At 43.5% G+C, this 25,614-nt stretch overlaps 1 protein-coding gene across 1 annotated transcript; it reads right to left on the reverse strand.

Annotated features, from left to right (window-relative positions):
* Nucleotides 1-264: 264 nt before the first annotated feature.
* LOC128918075 (myosin heavy chain, skeletal muscle, adult-like) lies at nucleotides 265-24,740 on the reverse strand. Its single transcript, XM_054221954.1, has 38 exons — nucleotides 24,537-24,740; nucleotides 24,305-24,448; nucleotides 24,055-24,211; nucleotides 22,673-22,700; nucleotides 22,458-22,575; nucleotides 22,279-22,371; nucleotides 20,775-20,838; nucleotides 20,584-20,682; nucleotides 20,387-20,490; nucleotides 20,168-20,306; nucleotides 18,708-18,826; nucleotides 18,457-18,606; nucleotides 17,206-17,376; nucleotides 16,133-16,439; nucleotides 15,963-16,033; nucleotides 14,549-14,636; nucleotides 14,340-14,457; nucleotides 13,032-13,155; nucleotides 12,117-12,253; nucleotides 11,658-11,913; nucleotides 9,907-10,149; nucleotides 9,647-9,823; nucleotides 9,416-9,561; nucleotides 9,238-9,328; nucleotides 8,760-9,149; nucleotides 8,390-8,516; nucleotides 8,167-8,285; nucleotides 7,697-7,893; nucleotides 6,445-6,628; nucleotides 6,193-6,358; nucleotides 5,897-6,021; nucleotides 5,352-5,660; nucleotides 5,048-5,251; nucleotides 4,635-4,760; nucleotides 4,365-4,535; nucleotides 4,174-4,278; nucleotides 3,936-4,031; nucleotides 265-417 (listed from the first exon to the last, which is right to left on the reverse strand). The coding sequence occupies exons 1-38, from the start codon at nucleotides 24,738-24,740 to the stop codon at nucleotides 265-267; spliced, it is 5,820 nt and encodes a 1,939-aa protein (XP_054077929.1).
* Between the last annotated feature and the right edge of the window lie 874 nt (nucleotides 24,741-25,614).

The raw sequence follows: 25,614 nt of genomic DNA on the forward strand, positions 1-25,614 counted from the left end.
ATATTTAATAATTTTTCATTATTATATATAAGGATACATCATAATGCAGGTATACAATAGACAACAGAGAAAGCTGAGGATTTAGCAAAGATTAATGAGATTGCAAAAGAAAAAAGATAAGTTGTCTGAAGCACTTAATATGCCAAGATCTCTACATTCTTTCTTTTCTACAAATGTCTAAAGGAACAAACTACAATTTCAGAGAAAAGTGAGGGAGCTTCACATTCTGTGCACTCCCTAGTCACTTTACAACTTTTTAGATCCTCATTCTTCTCCTTTATTTTTCCTATAAATTTCACGACTCTTCATTCGGAGCTTGTCAACCTGCGACTCTGCAATACCAGCCCGCTCCTCAGCTTCCTCCAGGTCATGATGTATCTTGCGGAACTTGATGAGATTGACATTGGAGAGCTCCTCCTGTGAGGGGAGAGGGAGCTGTGAAAACGTAAAGGCTGACACCTCCATTTTCCTCTACCTGTAGCCTTGGAATTCCTGAAGGAAGGGAAAGGTCCATAGCCTTTGTTCCCATTTTCCAGCCTTTATCTAGGCTCTTGATACAGATCTTCCCCAACTTTCTGGTTTGTTATCTAGAAAATTCACTAAAAGTTTGATGGAACTCCTTTTTATCTACAGAATAATACTAAAATTGTATTTTATAACCAAATGCTTATAGCAGTAGGGAGACTGACAACATGCTATGTTGTACCTTAGAACAACTTGACAGATCAGGAGTTCACTTCATCCATGTACATCTGGGTTTCAGAGCCGAACTAAAAAGAAACCATTGCTCGTCACCTACATATCTTTGAATATGACTGTGTTGAATTTGGAATCCTGCTTTTTACACCCAGACTTGAAGACCAGTAGAAGCAACGTTCTGTTTCATGCTCTAGGCCAGTTGAATTCTGGCAAGACGTTCACAGAAAAAAAATACCTGTGAATGTATACAGACAGAAATTGTCTGTGTCAAAGAAAAGACACAAAAGTAAACACCCTTCACTCCCTAATCCAAACAGTTATTAAACCCCTTTTCCCTCTTTCTACCTTCCTGCCTTCAATGACAATCTGTCTACCTCTTGTTGATCGGCATGTATTTCTAGAACGAAAGACTCAAACAGCCATGAACGACTTTTATTAAATACAAGAACCGGAACTTTGAACTTCAAGGTTGGCAGGAATCTTAGGCCACCATTCAGTTCAATCTCCCACTCACACAGGTCTAGGACCAATGTTAGATCTGGTTGCTTAGGGACTTGTTGAGTTTTGAGCATCCACAAGAATGAAGATTCCACAGCCTCTCTGGGCTCATGTTTCAGCACTTAAGCATTTTCATGGTGAAAATATTTATCTTACTGTCATTCAGAATTTTGGTGAAGCAACTCGTGCCCTTTGGGCACTCATCCTTTCAATGTGCACCTTCGAGACAACCTTGTCTCCTGTTCAACACCACCACATTTGACCATTGAAAACACCACAAAGAATTCTTCTTGATAAATTCATTCTGGCAGTTTCCATTCATCTTCTTCTCTTTCATTTGCCTTGAAATTACTTCCAGGAGGATCTGGAACACAATCTTCCCGGTGTGTGAAGTAAGGCTGACTTACTGTGGCTTCCTAAATCCTCCCTCTTGCCCTTCCTTAAGATAAGTGCTTTTCCGGTCATCAGAGAATTTCACCACTTGCAATAACCTTCAAAGTGAATAAAGCAATTGCAATGGCATTGGCAGCTTCCCTAGCACAGTCAGATGCATCTGTCTAGTCTATCGGACTTGTGTGTGTCCAGTTTGCTTAGGTGGTTCCTAGCTCAGTCTTCCTTTATAGGTTGGCTTTCTTGGCTCCGTCCTTGTATGTTCAGGCAATGTCCTTATAGTCCTCATCCCTGCTTCTACTTTCCATATACTTCCTTTCTGAATTTGAGCTTAGTCAGGAATTCTCTATTCATAATATATAGCCTCATGCCAAAACTGCTTGACCTCTTCCACATTCCTGTGCTTTGTAGAGGTGGTCCTTAAAAACACAGCTCATCAGTCATAAGAGCTAGCACACTGTATGTATGATCTCAGGGAGGTCTTAGCTCTGCAGTGGCTGTATAGAATTCTAATTCCTCCTGAATGTTCCCCATGCTGTATGAGTTTGCCTACAGACAAACGAGATGGTTTTCCTGTCATGCTGCTTTCTCAGGGGAGGTGTGAGAACTTTCCCCAACATGCTGTTCCGTAGATACTTCCTCCCTGCATCCATTTGTTTTTTACTTTAGGGAATTTTATTACCATCCCCCAATAAACCTAGTTTAAAGGCCTCCTCACTGAATCAGCAAGCATGCTGGCAAATATGCTCTTACCTTATTTGTTCAAATAAGTTCATGACTCCCTAGAAGTTCTTGTTCCTCACAAAAAACCCCCATGTAGTCATAAAAGGCAAAGCCCTGCCAGTGACACCAGCCACATAACCAGCTGTTTACCTGAAGAATGCATCTTTTCATACCTGAGCAGTCCTCTTGACCAGCAGAATCAGGGAGGACAACACTTGAGCTTCCATGCCCCTCACTGTAGTCCCCAGAGCTCTGTAATCTCTGGGCAGTATCACTAAGTATCAGAAACAGTGATTAACTCATGACGAAAGGGATCTCAGCAGCTTACCTAGTCCTGCTTCCTTCTCAAAGCAGGACCTACCTGCCTAGGAGAAACAATGTCTGATAATCTGATGGCTAGCCGAACTTTGTTAGTCCCTCCACAACATTCTGAATTAGAGCCTTTGGCAAGTAGCAAACTTCCTGAGAAAGCAGATCTGCTTAGCAGATTCTTCCACCTATTTAGAAAGGAACTTCCAACAACTTTCACCACAACTTCATGGAAGCACGGGTCAGGCTCACCTGGCCCAGAGGTCTCCTCTGAGGAAGTGTATCTCACTTGTCACCAGACCCTGTATCTAGTCTATTAGTCTACATCTGTGGGTAGTCAATGTGCCTTCTCCTAATGACAGATGTCAAAAACTTCCAGTTTCTTGTAACTGTCCATCAAGCGTAGCCTAAGGAAATTTGTCCTTCCATGTAATGCAGGGTTTGAGCTCTTGCACCTCCAGGGTCTCTCTGAGGACCTGTTGATCATTCATGCCTGTTTGTCATTCCAGAAACAACACAGCCTGCTCACCTCCTCCTGAAGATCCTTCCCTTGGCAATTCATCACCTAATCAGAATGAATCACCCAAGCCTCAGGAAGAAAACCTGAGGCACTCCAGTAAGACAAATCCATTTTTTCCCAGAAGTTCTGTTTTGACTGAGAACTCTGAAGAGCTGAGATGATCACTCTACGTGGTGCTGGAAACTGATCTATACCATGTTACCACCATTTCTGGAGCACTTCTAGGAGGCACCAACAATCCTGAGCAGCAATTCTGGGGCCCCCATCTGCATTTAATGAAGCATGAAATGCTAAATCACTGTTTGCACACCCTAGTAACTCATATTCCCTAGAAATGGAATAAATAGAAGCACAGTAGCCTTCTAAGTCAACCTTTTCTCAGAAATACATTTCCATATTATGTGTAACTTCCATAAGTCTAGCACACTTATCAAAAACACATTTTTATTATCAGGGGACAGAAATATCAAATAAAAAGATGGTATTAAAAAAAAGAACAAAAACAATTTAAAGATATTATATTAGTCAGAGACTTAATAAGAAATTACTTAATTACTGTGTTCTTGTGAAGGAGAGTTGAGGATTATTTACATTAAATAAAAATAAAATCCTCATATTTTCAAATATTTGCTTATTATTCTGTGAAATTCCTAATCAGTCCCAAGGATACATTATCAAGCCTGAAACATATCATGATAAAAGAAAAAAACAACATATAAATGCACAAAATCACTTCCTCAATACCCAAGTTTCCCTCTTTGAAACTGACTTTGCCGCCATTCAGAGTGATACTTACAGCCTCATCAGCTTGTCTCTTGTAGGATTTCACCTTCATTTGCAGCTTGTCCACCAGATCCTGGAGCCTCAGAATATTCTTCCGGTCTTCCTCAGACTAGAGGGGTTGGTAAGCAGGAAAGGGAATGAATTATTGGTTCCCCGCCATGTGAGGTTACGATTCCCCTTGGGAGTGGTGTGCACAAAATCTGACGCGCTGTGAGAAAACTCTTTCAGCCCAAGGAGGCCTCCTGCCGTACCTGGTAGGTCAGCTCCTTCACCCTCCTCTCGTACTTGCGCACCCCCTTCACGGCTTCAGCGCTGCGCTTCTGCTCAGCATCAACCTCCCCTTCCAGCTCCCGCACCTGCAATGAGAAGCCCATCTTTGGAGCTTCCCTGGTATCTCTCCAAGGCACGTGCTCACTCCTGCAGAAACACCAGCCCTACGCACTCTGGCCTCCAGCTTCTGGATTTGCTTCTTGCCTCCCTTCAGTGCCAACTGCTCAGCCTCATCCAGACGGTGCTGCAGGTCCTTCACCGTCTGGTCCAGGTTCTTCTTCATCCTCTCCAGGTGAGCGCTGGTGTCCTGCTCCTTCTTCAGCTCTTCTGCCATCATGGCTGCCTGATGAGAACAAAGAAGGAAAGCCATTTTTGGGGCTGGAGACATTCTCGGGGAGAATACATCCACCATCAGCAGCAGGGAAAGGATCTCCCAACTCACATCTGTGATGGCCTTCTTGGCCTTCTCTTCAGCATTGCGGGCTTCCTGGATCGTATCCTCCATTTCACCCTGGATTTGCATGATGTCTGTTTCCAGCTTCTTCTTGGTGTTGATCAAGCTGGTGTTCTGTGCAAAGAAAGATTACAAGACTTTTATTATAAAGCCTACAATACCAAACCTACAGTCTGAGCCAAATCTTTATGCTTCAAATTGCAATTAAAAATCTGGAATTATTTTTAAAAAAGTTGTTTACAAAATGTCAGTGGTGGGATCAGGTGATGGGTTGTGAAAATTCCTTCCCTTGTAGACAAGAGTGGGGAAGCTCTTCCAGATCATTCTCACAACCTGATCACTGAAACATACCAGTCCTCCACACCGGATCTACGTGACTGATTTCCACACAATGGCCTTACCTGGGTATGGAGGAGCTGCACACGTTCAGTGGCATCCAGAAGCTCCTGCTCAGCCACTTTCCTGGAGCGCTCCGTCTGCTCCAGGGCTGCCCGTAGCTCCTCCACTTCAGCCTGCAGCAGGTTTGCTCTGCGCTCCACCATGGCCACCTGCTCCTTCAGGTCCTCCTGTGTCCTGAGAGCGTCGTCCAAGTGTAACTGGGTATCCTGTAAAAGATGTAACAAAAATTGCAAGGTGTCAGTGTGTGCTTGGGTGTCAAAAACATCAGGGATGTCATTTGTCTTACTGTAGCTTTGCTGAACAGACCTTGAGCACTCCCTGTGTGTTTCTTAGGTTCTTTTGTGCCTCTGCAGCCACGCGGTTGGCATGGCTCAGCTGGATCTCCATTTCGTTTAGGTCTCCCTCCATCTTCTTCTTCAGCCGCAGGGCTTCATTCCTGCTCCTGATCTCAGCGTCCAGGGTGCTCTGCATGGACTCCACAATTCTGAGGTGGTTTCTCTTCATCTGGTCGATCTCCTCATCTTTCTCTGCTATCTTCCTGTCAATCTCAGACTTCACCTGGTTGAGCTCAAGCTGGAGGCGCAGGATCTTCCCCTCTTCATGTTCTAGAGACGCCTGAATATGAAAGAAACATTGTGTCCCTAAAAGGATTTTACCTACAGCATTTCTGTACCAAACTCCCTCTTACAGACAAAAATGAGTACTTTTTCTCTGGGTGATGTGGAAACTAAGGCACGACCTTCACACCGAACAGGAAGAGAGCAATGACATTTCCTTGACTGTCCCAAGATTTTATCTATCACACTTCTCCTCATTAAGCCTCTATGGAAAACAATGATTATGGGCTTTACCTCAGCTTCCTCCAGAGCAGCCTGGATTTCAGATTTCTCCTGCTCAGTCTGCTTCTTGACTTTCTCCAGCTCATGAATCGCCTTTCCGCCCTCGGCAATCTGCTCCGTGAGGTCGGAAATCTCCTCTGTGGGAGCAAAGACCAATGACATGGTCAGGCACAGAGCAGAATGGGAAGGGCCCTTTCACACCAAGGTGACAGGCATCTTTGCCGACCTGCAGGCACAGACCCATACGGAATGGCAGTAGCGGTGGCTAGGGAAAGAGCTCTGCCAGGAGCCGAGGAACGGGGACTTACGCTGCAAGTTCTTGTTCTCACGCTTCAGCGTTTCCAGGTGGTCCAAGGACTCCTCATAGGCATTCTTCATCTTAAACAGCTCTGTGCTGAGAGAGCGAGACTCCTTCTGGGAGGCTTCCAGCTCACCCTGCGTTTCCTCATACTTCTGCTTCCACTCTGCCAGGATCTGAAGAGAAATGGGGCGTGAGTATGGCTGTGGCAATCAGGAGGGGACGCTCTGCCCAGGAGCCGCAGGCCTGGAACCCAAAACACCTTGTCAAAGTTCTTCTGCTTCTTATCCAGCGCTGCGCAGGCAGCATTCGATCGCTCCACGTCAATCATCAGGTCCTCCACTTCATTCTGCAGCCTCTGCTTTGTCCTTTCGAGGGAGGCACATTTGGCATTGGCAGCTTCAACGTGTTCCTCAGCATCCTGCAGGCGCTGTGCCAGCTTCTTCCTGGGGGGAGATAAGCACAGGTCATAACTGAGTATCAAAATGGAGACTGTGTTTTTCTTTCACTGCAGTGCTGAGGCACTTTGCAGTATTTATTCCCCACACACAGAGTCAGATCCTGTCCCGGACAGTCAGTTTGATTAATTTTCCTTTCCCCAGGGTCTAGATTTCCCATTGGTCTCTGGACTATAAATTGGATTGAGAGCATTCCTGAGCAGAAGGCCTTGGGAATGTTGGTGTATGAGAAGCTCAATATGAGCTGGCAATGTGTGCTCGCAGCCCAGAAAACCAACTGAATCCTGGTCTGCATAAAAAGAATTGTGGCCAGCAAGGCAAGGGTGGTGTTTCTGCCCCTCTACTCTGCTCCTGTGAGACCGCACGTGGAATACTGCATCCAACTTTGGAGTCCTCAGAATAAGAAGGACATGGACCTGTTGGAGGTGGTTCAGAGGAAGGCCATGAAGATGATAAGAGGGCTGGAGCACCTCTCATTTGAAGACAGGCTGAGAGAATTGGGGTGGTTCAGCCTGGAGAAGAGAAGACTCCGGGGAGACCTTACACCAGCCTACCAGTATCTGAAGGGGGCCTACGAGAAAGATGGAGAGGGACTTTTTACAAGGGCATGTTCTGGTAGGATGAGGGGTAATAGCTTCAAACTGGAAGAGGGTAGATTTATCTGAGATATAAAGAAGAAATTTTTCACTATGAGTGTGGTGAGGCACTGGAACAGGGAGTCCAGAAAAGCTGGGTATGCCCCATCCTGGGAGGTATTCAAAACCAAGCTGGATGGGGCTTTGAGTGACCTGGTCTAGTAGGAGGTGACCCTGCCCATGGCAGGGTGATTGGAACTAGATGACCTTTAAGGTCCCTTCCAATCTAAGCCATTCTGTGATTCTATGATTCTATGACAGCCTTTGTCTTGCATTCCCTGTCATATGGCCTTCTGGGACTTTTCCATTTCATATAACTCCTTTCCAACCTACTACTATGCTTTTATATTTCAGAATCTCAATGGTCTCTTCAAAGTTCAATTATTAGTCTCTGCAAGCCTTCCCCACCTTCCCCACGTACTTGGCCTCCTCCAGCTCCTCCGTGCGCTGAATGGCGTCCGTCTCGTATTTGGTTCTCCACTGGGCCACTTCGCTGTTGGCCTTGGACAGGGCACGCTGCAGCTCCCCCTTGGCCTCCTGCTCCTCCTCATATTGTTCCCGCAGCAAGTCACAGTCGTGGCGAGCAGACTGCAAGGCGTGGGCCAGGGCACTCTTGGCCTGGGTAGAGAGTAGGATTGGGGCAAGAATGGTAAAGATCCTGGGAAATATCTTCCGATGAATTAATTTAACACAGAGCACAGAGCTGCTGGGAGGGTGTAGGTGTTTGCAATGGAGGAGAGAGGTAAGCCTGGAGGAAACAATCCATTAATAACACTCCCCGAGAAATTAAAATCTTCTCCCAGTATGGCTTGTGCTAAGCAGACCCTGTCCCCAGTAGGCAGTGTGGAGTTAAAAGTGCTTTCAGTGGCCAGCTGTAGGAAAAGTCATCACCTTTATCTCTTCCTCTAAGTGCCTTTTGAGTTCCTCAATCTGTTGGGTGAAAGCCTGCTTGCCTCTTGACAGCTGAGAAATCAGAGCATCTTTCTCCTCCACCTGCCGCGAATATTCACCTGGGAAAGCACACAGAAAGGAAGTATTTTCATTGTCATTCTTGACCCAAACCAACTCTTTTAGGATGCTCTCCCATTCCTCAGCACAAAGGAGGCTCTCGCACCTGATTCTGTCTGCAGACGAGCTCTTTGAGCACTGAGGTCATTGATCATGCGCTGATGCTCTTCTTCTTTTGTCTTAATCTCACTTAGCTGGTCTTCCAGTGTGCGGCACATCTTCTCCAGATTTGCCTGCGGAGATCACAGAGAACAAAAGAAGATTAGTTTCTGGACTCCTCCTTCTCTCTAGCAGCACAAATCTCACCAGAATAGTGTGAACAGACATACACGCTCTCTTCAGCTCATTGGCGTTAGAGGGTTAGAAAAACAGTTCCAAAGAGAGGCAGAGAGTTATACTGGCACCTGACTATATTTTAAAAAGATATGCTGCAACACTATTTATTTTCAAGTTGATTTCAGTATATTTTTCAGTACCTTGGCTTTGGAGACAGACTCCATGTTACTGGCCAAGTCATCAATCTCCATCTTCAGCTCACTCTTCTCCTTCTCCAGCTTCTGCTTCACTCGCTGCAGGTTGTCGATCTGCTCCCCAAGCTCAGCTGTGCTGTCTGCGTGTTTCTTCCGCAGCGTGGCAGCCGTGGCCTCGTGCTGCAGCGTGGCCTCTTCGAGGTCACGACGCATCTTCTGAAACTCTGCCTCACGCTTCTTGTTCATCTCAATCTGAGCTGTGGTAGCCCCTCCTGCTTCTTCCAGGCGCTCACTGATCTCCTCGAGCTCCCTCGAGAGGTCAGCCCGATGCTTCTCTGCTTTTGCCCGAGAGGTTCGTTCTGCCTCAATTTCCTCCTCCAGTTCCTCAATACGTGCCTGGGGAACATCAGGCAGCCTTCACACCCATGCCCTCCTCCTTCCTCACCTGGGACCCGGTGAAAGAGGGGAAGGAACAGAGACTTGCCTGCAGCTCCTTGATCTTCTTCTGCAATTGCATGCCCAGGGCTTGCTCATCCTCGATTTTGCTCTGGATCTGGCTGATTTCAAAGTCTTTCCTTTGGGCAAAGCAAACCATGTTAGAGCTCAAAGGAAGAAGACAAGTGCACCAGCCCAGCGCTCAGGTGCCCCACAGCCACACTTACTTCTTCAGTTTCTCATCCAGCTGCTGCTTATCATTTTCCAAATCCATTATGCTGTCATGGGCCAGCTTCAGGTCTCCTTCGAGTTTCCTCTTAGCTCTCTCAAGGTCCATGCGCAGTTTCTTCTCTTGCTCCAGGGACCCTTCCAGCTAAACACAACACCACCATCAGTGTTCCACCAGCCAGGTCTAACTCCATACCTGTTCTGTTCTTGCTGTCTGCCTGTGTGCTTACATCGTCCACTTGCTGCTCCAGCTTGGTCTTGGCTTTGGTCAGCGTATTGACTTTGTCCTCTTCCGCCTGCAGGTCATCCAGTGTCTGCTGATGTGCCTCTTGGAGGGCTTTCTTCTCTTTTGTCAGCTTCACAATGGTCTCGTCTAGGGCTGCCATCTCCTCTGTGAGGTTTTTAACCTTGAAGGAGAAAATAATGTTGTTACAAGAATCAGAAATGGATCCCTTTTCTTTGAGCGAGTGTCAGAAAACCTGTTGTATACCTTGTTTTCGGTGGCATATTTTTCCTTCTCAACCTTGGCCAGTGTTAACTCAAGGTCGTCAATATCTTTCTTCAGCTCTGAGCATTCATCCTCTAGTTTTCTTTTCTTGGCTGTCAGCTCAGCATTCATCTCCTCTTCATCTTCTGCTCTTTCAGTTACCTCCTTAACTTTGGCTTCCAGCTGGATTTTGGTTTTTATCAGCTGGTCACACCTTTCCTCAGCATCAGTCAAGCTGTCTGCTTCCTACAATCAAAAGAATTCTTGAAGTTTTTCCTATTACTTGTTATATCTTGTGATTTTTTTTCACTCCTTCAATTTTTTTACTTATAATTTTACATATGATATAATCAACTTCATATTTTTCACTGAAGTGATATATCACGCTTCAGCTCTATACAGACTCACATGTATTCTGTAGGTTTTTCTGACTTTTGCCTCAGTGTTCATTGCTAAGAAGCCTATAATAATTCTGGTGAGGATTTGGAACCCAGCGTCCTGACTCCTGAAGGAAATGCCCTTTCAGAAAAATTGAACCCACTCAAATACAAGTTTATTCCTGGGATAAAGATGTCTGTCATGCTTTTCGTCATACATTGAAGCCTATGAAATCATGAGAATTCTTTCACATCTTTGTTTACTCATGTTCCTATTAGAATACTTCAGACAACATTTTATTTATAGTGTGACCATATGGTCACATGTACTTCATATATATTTATATACTTTACACTGTGTATGTATGTACACATATTTTTTGTAAACTTTATATATGTATGCATTTTATAAATATATATAATTTCTGTGTAGATATATGATATAAATATATATTAACACATATGTGTTTATACATAGATATATCCATGTCATACATATGAATCCATTTTTTACATATTCTATATACACACATACACTTGCATTGAAGATACTTTCTTCTTTACATGCTGTGGCTATCAGGAGTAGGGAAGCGATCGTGCCTCTGTACTCGGCACTGGTGAGGCCTCACCTCGAGTGCTGTGTTCAGTTCTGGGCCCCTCCGTACAAGAGGGACATTGAGGTGCTGGAGCGTGTCCAGAGGAGAGCTACCAGGCTGGTGAGGGGTCTGGAGACCAGGTCATATGAGGAGAGGCTGAGGGAGCTGGGCATGTTTAACTTGGAGAAGAGGAGGCTGAGGGGAGATCTCATTGCCCTCTACAACTACCTGAAAGGAAGGTGTAGAGAGGTGGGTGTTGGGCTCTTCTCCCAGGTGAATAATGACAGGACCAGAGGAAATGGTCTGAAGTTGTGGCAGGGGAGGTTTAGATTAGATATTAGGAAGAATTACTTTACTGAAAGAGTGGTCAGGCCCTGGAACAGCCTGCCCAGGGAGGTGGTTGAGTCACCATCCCTAGAGGTATTTAAGAAACATCTGGATTTGGCCTTTCAGGGCATGCTCTAGTGGCAGAGATTGTAGGTTGGTTTTTTGTGTGTGTATGGTTGGACTCGATGATCTCAAAGGTCCTTTCCAACCATGAAGATTCTATGATTCTATACATTGAGCCTATGAGGATGTAAGATTGAAGTCTCTCCAATCCAAATCACCTGCCTGGGCCACATATAGGACAGTCTTATGTATGCCTTTTACTTAAAAATTTGAGGTTCATCATGGTTGCTGTGCAGATTAACCTGTCCTACTTGATTCTGTTCTTTGGAAGGCATGTTTGATCTTCATTTTCTATGAACCAAGAATTATGAAGTGCACTGATGGTACTCACAGCCTGCACTTGGAGCTGCAGATCGTTTTTCTCCTGCACCAGTTTCACCATTTTCTCCTCCAGCTCCTTCCTCTTTGCCTCAGACTTTGCAAGCTCTTCCTTGACTTTCTCAGACTCTTGTTTCATGTTGGCCATCTCCTTCTCAGATTCTGCGCTTTTCAGCAAGGGCTTGATCTTGAAGAACAGCTTCATCCAGGGCCAGTGCTTGACATTCATGAATGCACGAATGTTGTACTGGATGCAGAAGATGGACTCCCTGAAATGCAAATCAGAGTGACTAAATCACAGAATCACAAAGTGGTTGAGACTGGAAGAAGTCGCTGTAGGACATCTTGTCCAACCCCTCTTGCTCAAGCACAGTCACCTAGACCAAGTTGCTCAAGACACATAGGAAGAATTGTCAGTGTCATGCCTGCAGAAACAACGGACAGTGAGATGAACTTTAAGAAGAATGTCTACCTTCTCTCCACCATTCTCTGGTACTCCACTCTCATCAGGAAGCCCCTGCACCTGGCTTGCGTGCGAGTCATGAGCTGTGCCAGTTTCTCATCCCTCATCTCCTCCAGGAGTCCCAGCAGCCCAGCTTTGAAGAACACCTTGAGAAAGAAGGTGACATAAGGCATCACTCTTAGGTCATCAAAACACCAACATTCTGTTTTCCACCAACACGAGATTCCATTTCCATAGGGATTACTGTTACCAAAGTCACGGCTACTTTATAAAATGGGAAGGTGGTATTTTTATTTTAGTTAGTTCTCAGAACTGACTGTAACCACTCACACTGTCACACCGATATACTCACAGACATCAGTGTTTATGTGTCCAGGCAGTCTGATTGATATGAATTACCTGACACACAGAAGACAAGGAATTTTAGCTACCAAATCCTCACTACACCCTCTAGGTTTATCTTGATTGGCAGTCAGAAACTGGTAACTGGACAGGCTTTTTAATCCCTTCTAGGAATCAATGACTTTGCAGAATGTTCTTTCACCTCAGAATATTGCTTCATACTTCACAAAACTTGGTGAGGGCTGCTGTCCATTTTCTTTTGTTTCCTCATTTTCTGTATCTTTTGGATGCAGTCATTCTGTTGTCATTGTCTGAGTTAACAGAGCACAAACTGTCTACTGATGGGACTACCCTGTGGTCTTGGTACAAACTACATCTTCCTACTACCAGTTACAAATGCTACCAGTTTTACTGATGGCAAACATATCCTTGGCTATCTATGTATGATGGTGTTGCTTTAGTCCTTGCACTGATTTTGTTTCTAGTGCTTTTATGTATGTACATCTCTATCTATATTTCATTCATACCTATCTTAATATTTCTGTAAAAAATCTCTATATTTTAACCAAGTTGTACTTGTACCTTGGTGTGACCAAATTTATATTGGGTGTGATCAATGGCAATGGATCCAAGGAGCTTCTCAGAAGCTTTCTTGCTATCCATGAACTGTCCCTCTGGGACAGCACGTGCATTCAATACTCTGTATCTGTAGGAAAAAAACACAGAATGTAAGAATATTCTTATTACCCAAGCCAACATTCATTTTAAGAGAAGCTTGCTGGCTTCCCAATATGGCAATGTCTTGGCTGCACGTTGACTGGTTGTTTGAGACATTCCTTTGTTAGATAGGGATACATTTTCTGAGCAATGTGAGAAACTTACCCATTATAATTCTTCATGGAGCAGATGATACTACAGTATCATTGGCAGTAAAATAATTGTTAAAAAAATGGGAACATATAATGAATGCATTATTTAAATAACTAAAATACAGAGTTTAAAAACAGCGCATTAGTTTGGAATTTGAGCTAGCTGGGACTGGAAGGAAACCTGGCACACCAAATAATCTGTGTCTAAGTAATCATATAGCTCTCAGGGTCCTGAAAGCACTTAATGGCCATGACTAGCCTCACCTAGGACCTCCACCGTGGGCCCACGGGCTCCATTTCAGCTTCGGCCTGGGATCTCACTTCTTGCATGAGTTACATCACAGCTGTTCTCCAGCTCAGCCTCTGGCCTTGCTTTCTCGTTGGACCTTGGACCCGTACTGTACATGGTTGTGTCTTCCATGGAGCTCTTCTATGGATATTGTAGCTTTGTTTCCAGTGCTGTCTCTGGCCCCATCTCCTGCTGCTCCTGACAGGACTACCCACGTGGACCCTGGATGTGATTCAATGCCTGCCTTGGCTAGGAATGCCAGTGTACATGGCATTCCATCTACCAAGGGGTAGATGCCAGCTCCCAGCTTTGGCCACTGTGTTCAGACCCTCTTGGATTGCATGCTGTTGGGTGCTGTTGGTGAGGGCATGCCCTGAGGTCACCTTTAGTTCCCAGTTCTCCTTCTCTTAGGGAGCAGTTGGGCCATTGGTGCTCCCTGATAATTGCTTATACAAATTCCAACTGTTCTTGCAACAGACTATGTCAGGAGCTTTCTAGGGAGGATACTAGTACGTTCTGTTTGCTTTCAACGAGTCATGTAATGCTATCAAAAGAACAGATGAGACATAAGGTGCTGAGTAAAGATAATAAAGATTATTTATCCCATCTCTACAAAAGATACACCAATGTCATAACATGGCCCTAAATCGTCCCACCAGGTTAATAGACTGGGTTAATAGTCCCCCAGCATGGACTTAGCTATAATAAGACAGTATGCTGTAGAAACCTGACCTCTGTTTAAAGTCAGCATAGACAACTCTGCTGGGGAATCCTTTTCTGCAAATTCTGATCCCTTCCAACACGCCGTTGCACCGAAGCTGGTGTAGCACCAGTTCATGTTCCATGACACCTAACAATTCAGAGCACAAGTGAAGATTGTGTATCGCAACATAGAGATCTTCAGTATCACAGGAAAACCTCTATATACTTGAGGCTTTTACCAGGTGTTTTTGTTTCATTGGGGATGATGCATCTCACAAAATGTGGGTGAGTGCTGCGCAGATTGGTCATCAGCTTGTTTAAGTTCTCCTGAAAAATTATGAACAAAACTTTATATTAGTAAATGTTTATTCTGTGCATTCACCTTTACAGTAAAACTACTACCAAAACTACTAACAGTAACATCAAATTTGCTGGAACAGTACGAATTGTCCATTTTATGAATACTATGATGAAATATAAAACAATTTGCCATTTTGCTCCGGAAAGCTCATACAGTGCTAATGACATAATTTTATCTGAAATATCACTATATTTGATATCTTTCACAAATTCTATTCCAAAAAATGAGTTAATTTGAGTGAATATTGGTCTTTATTCAAAAAGCCTATTGCCTGTGTTCCATGTGGAGCCAAGAAGGAAAGATGCTTTTTTTACATGTGATTCAGAGGTAGGCACAAAGATGACAGTAGAAGAGAATGAGGCATCAAATTCCAGCTGTGGTCCAAAGCCTTATAAACTGAACAGCTATCAGCATTCCCCCTGCCTCAAATCACATCTGAGGGGGCAGATTCCCATTTTTTTTAACCTGTATAAAAATGGTATTTTTGATATATAAGTCATGTTTTTTGAAAAGCCAGTTTTTGCAATTATGGTGGACACCAAAAGGGAATAAAAATGAGTGTGGCAGAGGCTACCAAGTTTATCTTGGAAAAATCATAGTTTTTCAAGTATGTGACATAAAACATCATTTTTCGGGAAGCACAGGAGGAGAAATAAGAACAGAAGGACAACTAAGGAGACATTTACAAATGTTCTTCACCCATGAGAGGTCAACTCAGTTTGCTTCTGCCAGGTGAAGCTGCTGTTCTTCCCTCCAGGTATTCAGGACCACAGACTGTGTTGAACAGCAACTTCACCTGGCAGAAGCATGTGAAAAAGCCAGGCAGGAAGGCCCAGGCTTGAGAAAGAACTGTTAAGCCTCTGACTTGTTAGCAGTCTAGTGCTCAAGATACGAGGATATTTCACACATACCAGAATAACTCCTGGAGCATGCAGCTGACATGGTAAGGGCGAAGAAGTCATTTAACCAGAAAGCCCAAACAATTTCATTACAACACTATATTTCACCATGAAATCTGGAGGAGAGGGAAAGAAGGCTTCCAGGCTATATAAGACAATTTTATTATGATAGCTGATAATACCATTGTAAATTGGGGAATAAAAGTATAAGTTCTGTATCCACTGCAACAGAGGTTAAGTGACATAATGGATTTCCTTGCTATAAGAACGTGGGTCAAGAACTCTAAAAAACTGTGACTACAGCTTACCAAACTAGAACCAAGAACCATTCAGATTTCAAGGGAGTTTATTTTCTATGTCCAGATCAGCAGAGATAACAAATTATGTACTTACCCGGAAAAGAGCTGAGACAGTCTGGAAAGAAGAACCCTTTTTCTTCCCACCCTTCTTGCTGCCACTGCCTTCTACACAATTAAAAAAAAAAAAAGTATTTTAAAATTTTTAATTTGTAATTTTCCCTGTACATTGTGCATGGATGAATCTAAAGATTTTATAGAACTGACCTGCTTCCCCGCCATAGCTGGCAAAGAGTAAAGCCAGTGTCTTCACTGATGATTTCTGATACAACCCAATGACAGTTTCATTCAGGGGATCCTTGTTCTTCTCAAGCCAGCCAGTGATGTTGTAGTCTACTGTGCCAGCGTAGTGCACCAGGGAGAAGTGGGCCTCAACCTTGCCTTTGGCAGGCTTGGGCTTCTGGAAGTTGTTGGACTTGCCCAGGTGCTGGTCGTAGAGCTTGTTCTTGAAAGAGGTGTCAGTTGCCTTGGGGAACATGCACTCCTCTTCCAGGATGGAGAAGATGCCCATGGGCTGGGAGAAGGCAAAAGAAACACTGACGTCAAATTGGCCTTTATACACAAAGGTGTCTGGTCTTATCTCAATAGAGTATGAAATCAAATAAAAACTGTAGTGTCAGTAAGGCAATACTTCTAATTCTTTTCAAATCCAAATAGCAGGGTTAAATGTGGATACTTACCTAGTTTACATTCAGAGGCTCAGTGACTGATGAAAATTTACATTGTATTTGTGCCAGAAAATTTGAAAAATAAAGTTATAAATGTCATATTCACAAAAACTCTTGGTCTAAACAGCTCACTGTATGTATATGTCTTAACAAAAGTTCTCTTTGCTCAAGATCCTTCTAGTCACTGAATGCCATGTCCCAAAATGAACTTGACTGCTTCTCTTAGTACTCCAATTTATGTGCATGAAGGTTCCATTTTTCATATTGCAAATATTTTTTTAAAAAATTTCCTGTTGTAGCTGTACTGCTAGGCAGAAATGAATCTATCAGAGCTTAAGGGAAATGTGCAGGCTTTATAGTGGAAGCTAACTCTAGCTGTTATGAAAGAATACTCTTATTGGGAGCTTTGCAGTGTTTTGGCACTTGAAAAGAGATCTGTACGGAGCTGCTGCCATGAAGGTGTTGAAACCTCACAGATGAAATAAGCTATGTATTCAGGTATTTTGAATAACTAAAACCGAATGTTTGGATGTGAATGTGGGAGAGTCCTCTGAAAACTGATGCCAACTATAGAATTCCCAGATGCATAATGCACCTGAACAGGAAGGATACCTTCTCAATGAGCTCAATGCAGGCAGCCAGGTCCATCCCAAAGTCAATGAATGTCCATTCAATCCCTTCCTTCTTGTACTCCTCCTGCTCCAGCACGAACATGTGGTGGTTGAAGAACTGTTGCAGTTTCTCATTGGTGAAGTTGATGCACAGCTGCTCAAAGCTGTTGAACTGCAAAACACAGACAGATGCAGCTATTTTGAACCATGCTCCTACTCCTATAAAACAGCGAGGTTTACTCCATTGCTTTCCACCTCAGACTAGATCCATACTTAGATCAGATTATAATTCATGTGTAGCACGCTTCTATAGTAACTTTCCTGTAACAAGCATGTGCCAGACAGAGATGAGGAGCCTGATCTGTGATTTACTTAACAGCTATATCTATCAGAAAGAGCCAATGGCAGGGCAAGTGTCTTCTTCCTAACACTGACTAGGGTTATTTGGCATACTAAGTGCCTGTGGTCAGAGGAACTCTATGTAATTGCATGTCATGCATCTGAACACTAGCACTGCAGCTCCATTCTCTCATGTCTGCACTCTGCTCTTGTCATGCAACAATGGTATCATAAGTTGAAAGAGGAGAAACTTGAGAAATTTAAATTAATAGACTTCCACAGTGAAAATTACACTATACTAAGTGTTATGTGCAGCATTTTCAATATCACCTTTCCCTTCTTATTGAAGAAAGTCAGACTTCAAATTCAGTGCTCTCAAAGTATTTTTGGTATTCTTCACAATAAATATTCCTAATTTGTACACAGCTGTATAGCATACTCAGGGAAAAACATTAGATTAAGTCCCTAGGCATGTTATAACACTCTTTTTCTGATTCAATTTTTCATCTTTCAATTATTCCATTGAAGATTTTCTCTTCTTTGAGATCAAATCCTTGCTTTTCACTGCATACTGAAACACATAATTTTTGGTGCCACAGTACATCAAAATTGATGCTGCAAAAAGCCTGTGTTCCTTTGCCACCGTTTTCAGCCTATAATGGCCTATCTGACACTTTCTGTGACACTACCCACTTTCTGTGCCTTATAAGAATTTTTATACTTCTGGAGAGTGTTATTACTGAGTTGTTCTTCATGTAAATCCATGACCTTTGTATGGCCAGGTGCTTCTGAGCTCCTACAAGTGCATAATCATTTTTCCACTATCAGGTAAAATAAAACAACATATTTATCTGAATTTCCTTAATAGTTGGATGTCTCTTCTAAGAAGCATTTAACAAACTCTTTTCCTTACATCAAAGATCTCGAAGCCAGCAATGTCCAGGACACCAATGAAGTACTGTCTGGGCTGCTTGGTATCCAGCTGTTGATTGATAAGAACAACCATCCACAAGAACATCCTCTCATAGACAGCCTTTGCTAAAGCACCCACTGAATTGTGCACCTATACCAGGAGGAAAGAAAGAAAGTTACCACGTGGATCGGAAAAGAATGCTCATGATGTTAATTCAATGCAGAGGTTCCCAAACATGAACTGGTTGTTACCTGCTGCACAGTTTGACCCTTGGTCACATATTCATTCCCGACCTTGACTCGAGGGTAGCACAGCGCCTTGAGCAGGTCTGCTGAGTTCAGACCCATCAGGTAGGCAGCCTTGTCAGCAACTGATAACAGAGAGAGTAATCAATTATTGGATGATGCACAGGTTTTGATAAAATTATTTAAAAACAAATATTCTCTGAAGGCTAGGTTATAAAAGTCATGGAATATCCTGATTTGAAATGCACCCACAAGGACCATCGTGTCCAACTCCTGTCTCCATACAAGGCAACCTCGAAGTTAAACCATATACCTAAGAGCATTGTTCAAATGCTTCTTGAACACCGACAGGTTTGGGGCCATGATCACTTTCCTGGGGAGCTTGTTTTGATGCTTGGCCGTTCTCTCGGTGAAGAACTTTTTCTTAATATCCAATCTGAACTTCCCCTGACACAACTTGATGCCATTCCCTTGCATTCTATCACCATACAACAGAGAGAAGAGATCAGCACCTCACTCTCCACGTCCCCTCATCAATGAGGTCACCCCTCAGTCTCCTCTTCTCTAAACTAAACAAACCTGAGGATATCAGCCTCCAACCTTGGGTTCCGGAGGTCCCAGGGCCCATCATTGGTGTCAAAGACAGAGCCAAAGAAGGCATTAAATGTCTCCGCTTTATCCCTGTTTGTGACCTGACCAGCCTCATTAAGTAACAGACCACTGTTTTCTTTAGTCCTCCTTTTGCTGTTAACATACTTTAAAAAGTGTTTTCTGTTATCCGGCACAGTACCGGCCAGTTTCAACTCTAACTGAACTTTTGCTGTATGAATTTTCTCCCTACAGCAGCGAACAGCATCTCTGCAGTCCTCCTATACAGCCTGACCTGTTTCCAAAGTCCATATACTTTCTTTTTCCTCCTAAGTTGCAGAAGAAGATCCCTGTTCAGTCAAGACACCTTCTGCCCTGCTTGCTTGACTTCCAACACATAGGAATTGCCCACTCCTGTGCTCTTAAAAGATGTCTCTCAAAAAGTGATCAGTATTTATGGACCTCAGTACCCTTGAAAGTAGATTCCCGGGGACTTTACTAACTAGTAACTAATTCTGCTGGTGACACCAGCTTCAGAGTCAGATATTGATAAACTGTGTCTGCCTGTTTCTTCCAAGGTTGTTCCCTAGAACTGGGAGGACAGAAGACAGAGAATGTGATGTGAGACAATGGAGGAGATTTCAGAGCCAAGAAAGCTAAAAATTTAGAATTCAGTCTTAAAGACGATGAGAAGATATCTAAGCAATGTTTTTGTCCTTGGAATGCTGAACTCAGCTTCTTAAAAAACAAAAAAAAGTCTTTTCTTAGAAGAAAAAAGCTTGTCATTTTCAAAAACCACCTTTTCTACAGATTGTTAGTATTACAATAGAAAATTTTTCTGGTAGTACAGAGAGATCAGTAGCAAATTATCCTAATACCTTCTGTGCCATCCGGCTCTGCCTGCTCCTCACGCTGCTTCTGCTTGAACTTCAAGTTCCCGTAGTGCATGACAGCCCCTGTCAGCTTGTAGATAGCTGCTTTGTCATCAGGAGTGAAGCCCAGGATGTCAATGGCACTCTGGCAACAGAATCAGTCAAATAAACCTCTGGGCCATTAAGTGGAACCTTCACCATACCAGTGTGCTCTGTGTCACTTACATCTGTAGCCATCAGCTCCTCCTGGTCATTAATGCTGGCAACAGTGATCTCACCTTGACTCACAAATTGGTAGTCATAGGGGTTGGTGGTAATGAGGAGCATGTCTGTAAAGAGGAATAGGACATATCTGGCTGTAGGAATGAAGATAAACGTCAAACACATTCAGATTCCATCAAACAAATTATAATACTTCCTACCAATCAGCTCTGGCTTCTTGTTGGACATGATCTGATAGAATATGTGGTAGCTTCTTTCTGCCTTCAGCTGGAAAGTGACTCTGGACTTCTCCAGCAGATCTGGCAAAGACGGCAGGACAGAGTTAGGCCTGAGAAAGTACATTGAGGTGGAAAGGGAGGAAGGAATGTGATCAGGTGAGGAGGTCTCTTACATGTTTCAATGTCAGCAGAGGCCAGTTTGCCTGTAGCTCCAAAGTGGATTCGAATGAATTTGCCCTTAAGATAAGGGAGAACAAAAAAAGAGATGACACTTACAAAGAGAGGATGAGTAGAATCACAGAATCATAGAGTCATAGAATCACAGAATGTGTTGGGTTGGAAGGGACCTTTAAAGGCCATCTAGTCCAACCCCCCTGCAGTCAGCAGGGACACCTTCAACTGGATCAGGTTGCTCAGAGCCTCATCCAGCCGGGCCTTGAATGTCTCCAGGGATGGGGCCTCCCCCACTTCTCTGGGCAACCTGGGCCAGTGTCTCCCCACCCTCAGTGGAAAGAACTTCTGCCTAATGTCTCATCTAAACCTGCCCTGCTCTAGTTTAAACCATTGCCCCTCGTCCTGTCGCTACATGCCCTCACAAACAGCCCCTCCCCAGCTTTCCTGTAGGCCCCCTTCAGGGACTGGAAGGGGCTCTAAGGTCTCCCTGGAGCCCTCTCTTCTCCAGGCTCAACAATCCCAACTCTCCCAGCCTGTCCTCACAGCAGAGGGGCTCCAGCCCTTTGATCATCTTCGTGGCCTCCTCTGGCCCTGCTCCAGCAGGTCCATGTCCTTCTTGTGCTGAGGGCTCCAGAGCTGCACGCAGTACTCCAGGTGAGGTCTCACGAGAGCAGAGTAGAGGGGGAGAATCCCCTCTCTGGATCTGCTGGCCACGCTTCTTTTGATGCAGCCCAGGATTGGCCTTCTGGGCTGCGAGTGCACATTGTTGGCTCGTGTCCAGCTTTTCATCCACCAGTACCCCCAAGTCCTTTTCCACAGGGCTACTCTATCACATCATCCCCCAGCCTGCATTGATAATGAGGATTGTCCTGACCCAAGTGTAGGACCTTGCACTTGGCCTTGTTGTACTTCATGAGGTTTGCTCGGGCCCACCTCTCTAGCTTGTCCAGGTCCCTCTGGATGACTGATTTTGGAGAACAGGAGGAAAACTCTACTTCCTAAAAGATGTTATAGATTTCAGAGGTTTACTATGAAGGCACAAATGGCAACATCACACATTGCAGCAAGATAAATTCTGACTAGACGTGAAGACCAGCATTTTTACTGTGAGTGCATTGTGGTTTTAGGAAAGGTAGCCAGAGGCTGTGGAATCTCTAGTCTTGGAGATTTTTAAAACTTGACTGGATCAGGTCTTGAACAATCTGATCTAGATTTTAAGTAAGTCTTGCTGAGAGCTGAATTAGAGAATAAACATTTTAGTGTAAAAAAAAAATATATATCACTCTATCAGTTTACTGTTTCAGGATGTGTTTGTATTGAGTGTAAACTTAGTTTTATTTCTGTCATTTATATGTGTATGCTATCTTCTGTTTCAATACATAGCTATAAAATGAGGAAATATTTGAGGAAACACAAATACAAATTTCTTATGTTGAACTTCAGGAAGCAACCAATATCAATACACTTCTTCCTACTTGTAAAATGAAGCTGGTTTTGACTCACAAAGCGTGAGGAGTTGTCGTTCCTCACGGTCTTGGCGTTTCCAAAGGCCTCCAGCAGTGGGTTGGCACTGATGATTTGATCTTCAAGTGTTCCCTACAGGATTATTACTGTTAAACCACATAGTTCAATCCACATAACAACTGCAGAACTAGACAAAATGTTAGTAACTGGTAGCTCACACGTATTTTGCCTGTTGGCTGCTTCTCGTCCTTCTTCTTCTCCCCACTCGCTGCAATTGTTGCAAAGTACTGGATGACACGCTTTGTGTTCACAGTCTTCCCTGCACCGGATTCTCCACTGTCAAACCAAAGAGAGAAGCAGAGAGCCTGTGGTCAGGCAGGAGGTCCCCTGGCACCGGGCAGCCCCGCAGGGACCCAAGCAGGGATGTACATACGTGATCAGGATCGACTGGTTCTCGCGATCTGTGAAAAGAGGCAGAAACAAAGAAACTTTAATGCCAATGAACAACAGAGAAAACACTAAAAGTGGTCTAAAAATAAGATACCATGATAGTTGTGTGACAAAAACATTTGTTTGGCACTCAAGTAACTCCCCTCAGTAATACTCTGCCTTAGGAAAGATTTTGGATTCTATTGAAAATGAAACCTTTCCGTAAAGCTTTTTTCCTCCCTTTCTTTTTCTTTCCTTTGTTCGTTCATCATTCATCATTAATACAGAAGAGTGAATGTTTTCTAATGTACGTTTTTTCACAATCTTAATTTTCTCTTTTTATTTTTTGCTAAGTTTCTTGCAGATCTTCAGATTTGAGTATACTTTAAAAGTTAGAGTGAAAACAGTAAAATAAAAGAGAAAAAAATTCCAATGAAATTAAAATTGCAGGTCAATGTTAGGTTACGTGATAAAAGAGAGACACAAATCCATATGATTCATGGCCTCTTCCCTCTAGAATACTCTGTTGTCTGCTTGCAATTGACTAGCATTTGGAATAATCCCTGACTCAACACTTAACACCTATACCAGGTTGCTACACCTGATCTTAATTCTTTACTTCCTCAAGTCGAAATCACTATTCCTTACACATGCCCAACTTCTTTTTTCCAGTATATTATGCGCATTGCACAGCCTTGTGTGCTCCAATTTTACCACATGACCAGGCAGATATATGCAAGTCAAAACTTTCATCAGTTTTAGTTTTCATTCTTTCAAGTGGAACCACTCAGAGCTGCGCTCATGCAATCCACCCCACAATGTCCCACAGGCAGCCACAGAGACTTCTACACTAAGGAACTCCCTAAATGTTTGGTAGACCAGGGTAGCTACAGCACAACTGCTACAAGAGGAGGACACTTTTTTCTCTTGGAACATTCTAATTATTTTCTTATAGTTCTTTAAGAATTAATATCTTTTTATACTGTGCCCCCCCAAAAGGAGAAAATGGCTTTGTTGCCCACTGAAATAATGCTTTTGCAATATTTGCTCAGATTTAGATTTGCACTGCTGAAACCCTGAGATGGTATGTTAAGTTGCTAAACCTGCTGTGAGGGGGTTTAGAACTGAGGGACTTAAACAAGAGAACGGAAAAAGAGCGGGAGTAATTCAGTCTATGTTACTTCTTGTAACAGTCCTTAGAGCTAAATAGAGCTAAATCAGGTTTGGTTTAAAGGGGCTTGTGGAATCTTTGGAGTAACAAAATATAGGTGATCTGGGAAATCACCCTGGAAAGAAACAATTCAAACTGAGCATTTAGACACAACTTGTTATGCCCTTGAAAGGTATTCACAGTAGAATTAACTTAAGGGAGTTACACCCACTCACCAGTCAGCATGGACTGATAGGCTTTGTCAGAGATGGAGAAGATGTGTGGAGGGGCCTCCTGGCGCTTCTTGCCTCGGTAGGCCAACACCACCTCCGGGTTGTACACCGGCAGCCACTTGTAGGGATTGACAGTGACGCAGAAAAGACCCGAGTAGGTCTGCGAGGAAGGGAGACGGCACGTTGGCTTCCACTTAGCCTGGCAGAGCGGTTCCTCCTAGCTACCCAAAGGCAGAGTGCTGCTGGTACTTACGTAGATCATCCAGGCTGCATAACGCTCTTTGAGGTTGTACAGCACAGCGGGTTCGTGGAGGTGGGTCATCATGGCCATGTCCTCGATTTTATCATACTTGGGAGGGTTCATGGAGAAGACCTGATCTTCCTTCACGGTCAGGGTCTGTCAGAGGAAGGAGAGATCCATGCATGTCAACTAAGAGCCCAGAATGGGTATTAAACATTGTTTGTAAATCTTGCATTTTCCTCACCTCTCCTGCTTCAGTCTTGACGGTGACCTTCCCTGTTTCTCTGCTCTGGATTGTCCCTTTCACAAAGGATTCCTTAGGATGCACCACAAAGACGGATGTCTTGGCATCAAAAGGCTTGTTCTGGGCCTCAATTCTCTCCTTTTCTGGCTTTCGGAGATATACAGCTGCCTCCCCAAAGACGGCCATCTCAGTGTCCGAAGACATGGCTGCAGTTTATTTGGGCTACACCTGTAGAGAACTCTGATGAGCAAAATGTTATTTCATGACAATATCGTCTTCAAGAGGATTAAATTTGTCCCATCAGAGGCTTGCTTTATGATCAGTCTGGTGGCAACAGCAATGTTTATTATGACTACCCTGTCATGCCATAGTATGCTATTCCTCATCTGCATTAGCACAAATACCTTTTTGATAAAGATTAACTGAATCCACCCTTAAAAATAAAGGAAAAAGATAGTTGCTTCTACTGGGGAGTTATGGGTCTGTGTGTGCGTTACTTAGCTGTGAGGAAGTACATCATTGTACAGTGTCCAAGGTTGCCTGGCATGAATACTAACAGCTTGAGTCTAATAATTGTAGCAAATTAATTACTGATAGGTGTTCAAATAAATGTTGGTTGTGATCTGTGTCTTCACTTGACTCAAATCCCTTACCAGCAACCAGGGAATTTGCAGTGCACTAAGAGGACACTGAATCACATTTCAAAGCTAATCATCAGGAATTGTGTTTTGCAACACAATATATTTTAAAAGAAAACATGAGATAAAGTGATAAACTGACTCATATGTTTTTAACTAATGAATAAAATAGACAAATATTTTGTTCGGGTGTAACTTCATCACTTTGGATACTGCCAAGTCAAAGACTTAGGGACAAAAAACCCACACTCTACTTTAGTCCATCTTAAATATGAGACATCAGCTGGAAGTGGGTTTAAGTACAGGTCAGTGGAATTATAATTGAATTTTACATAACAGAGACAGTAAACAGCTTGTCAGCAGGAAAGAAATTCTATCTTAAATGGTCTCCTATTGTAAGTGTTCAGCAGGTTACAAAGCACTATGGACTTTCATAGTGT

The sequence above is a fragment of the Rissa tridactyla genome, chromosome 15 (assembly GCF_028500815.1).
Source record: "Rissa tridactyla isolate bRisTri1 chromosome 15, bRisTri1.patW.cur.20221130, whole genome shotgun sequence".
In the NCBI taxonomy this organism is placed as follows: domain Eukaryota; kingdom Metazoa; phylum Chordata; class Aves; order Charadriiformes; family Laridae; genus Rissa; species Rissa tridactyla.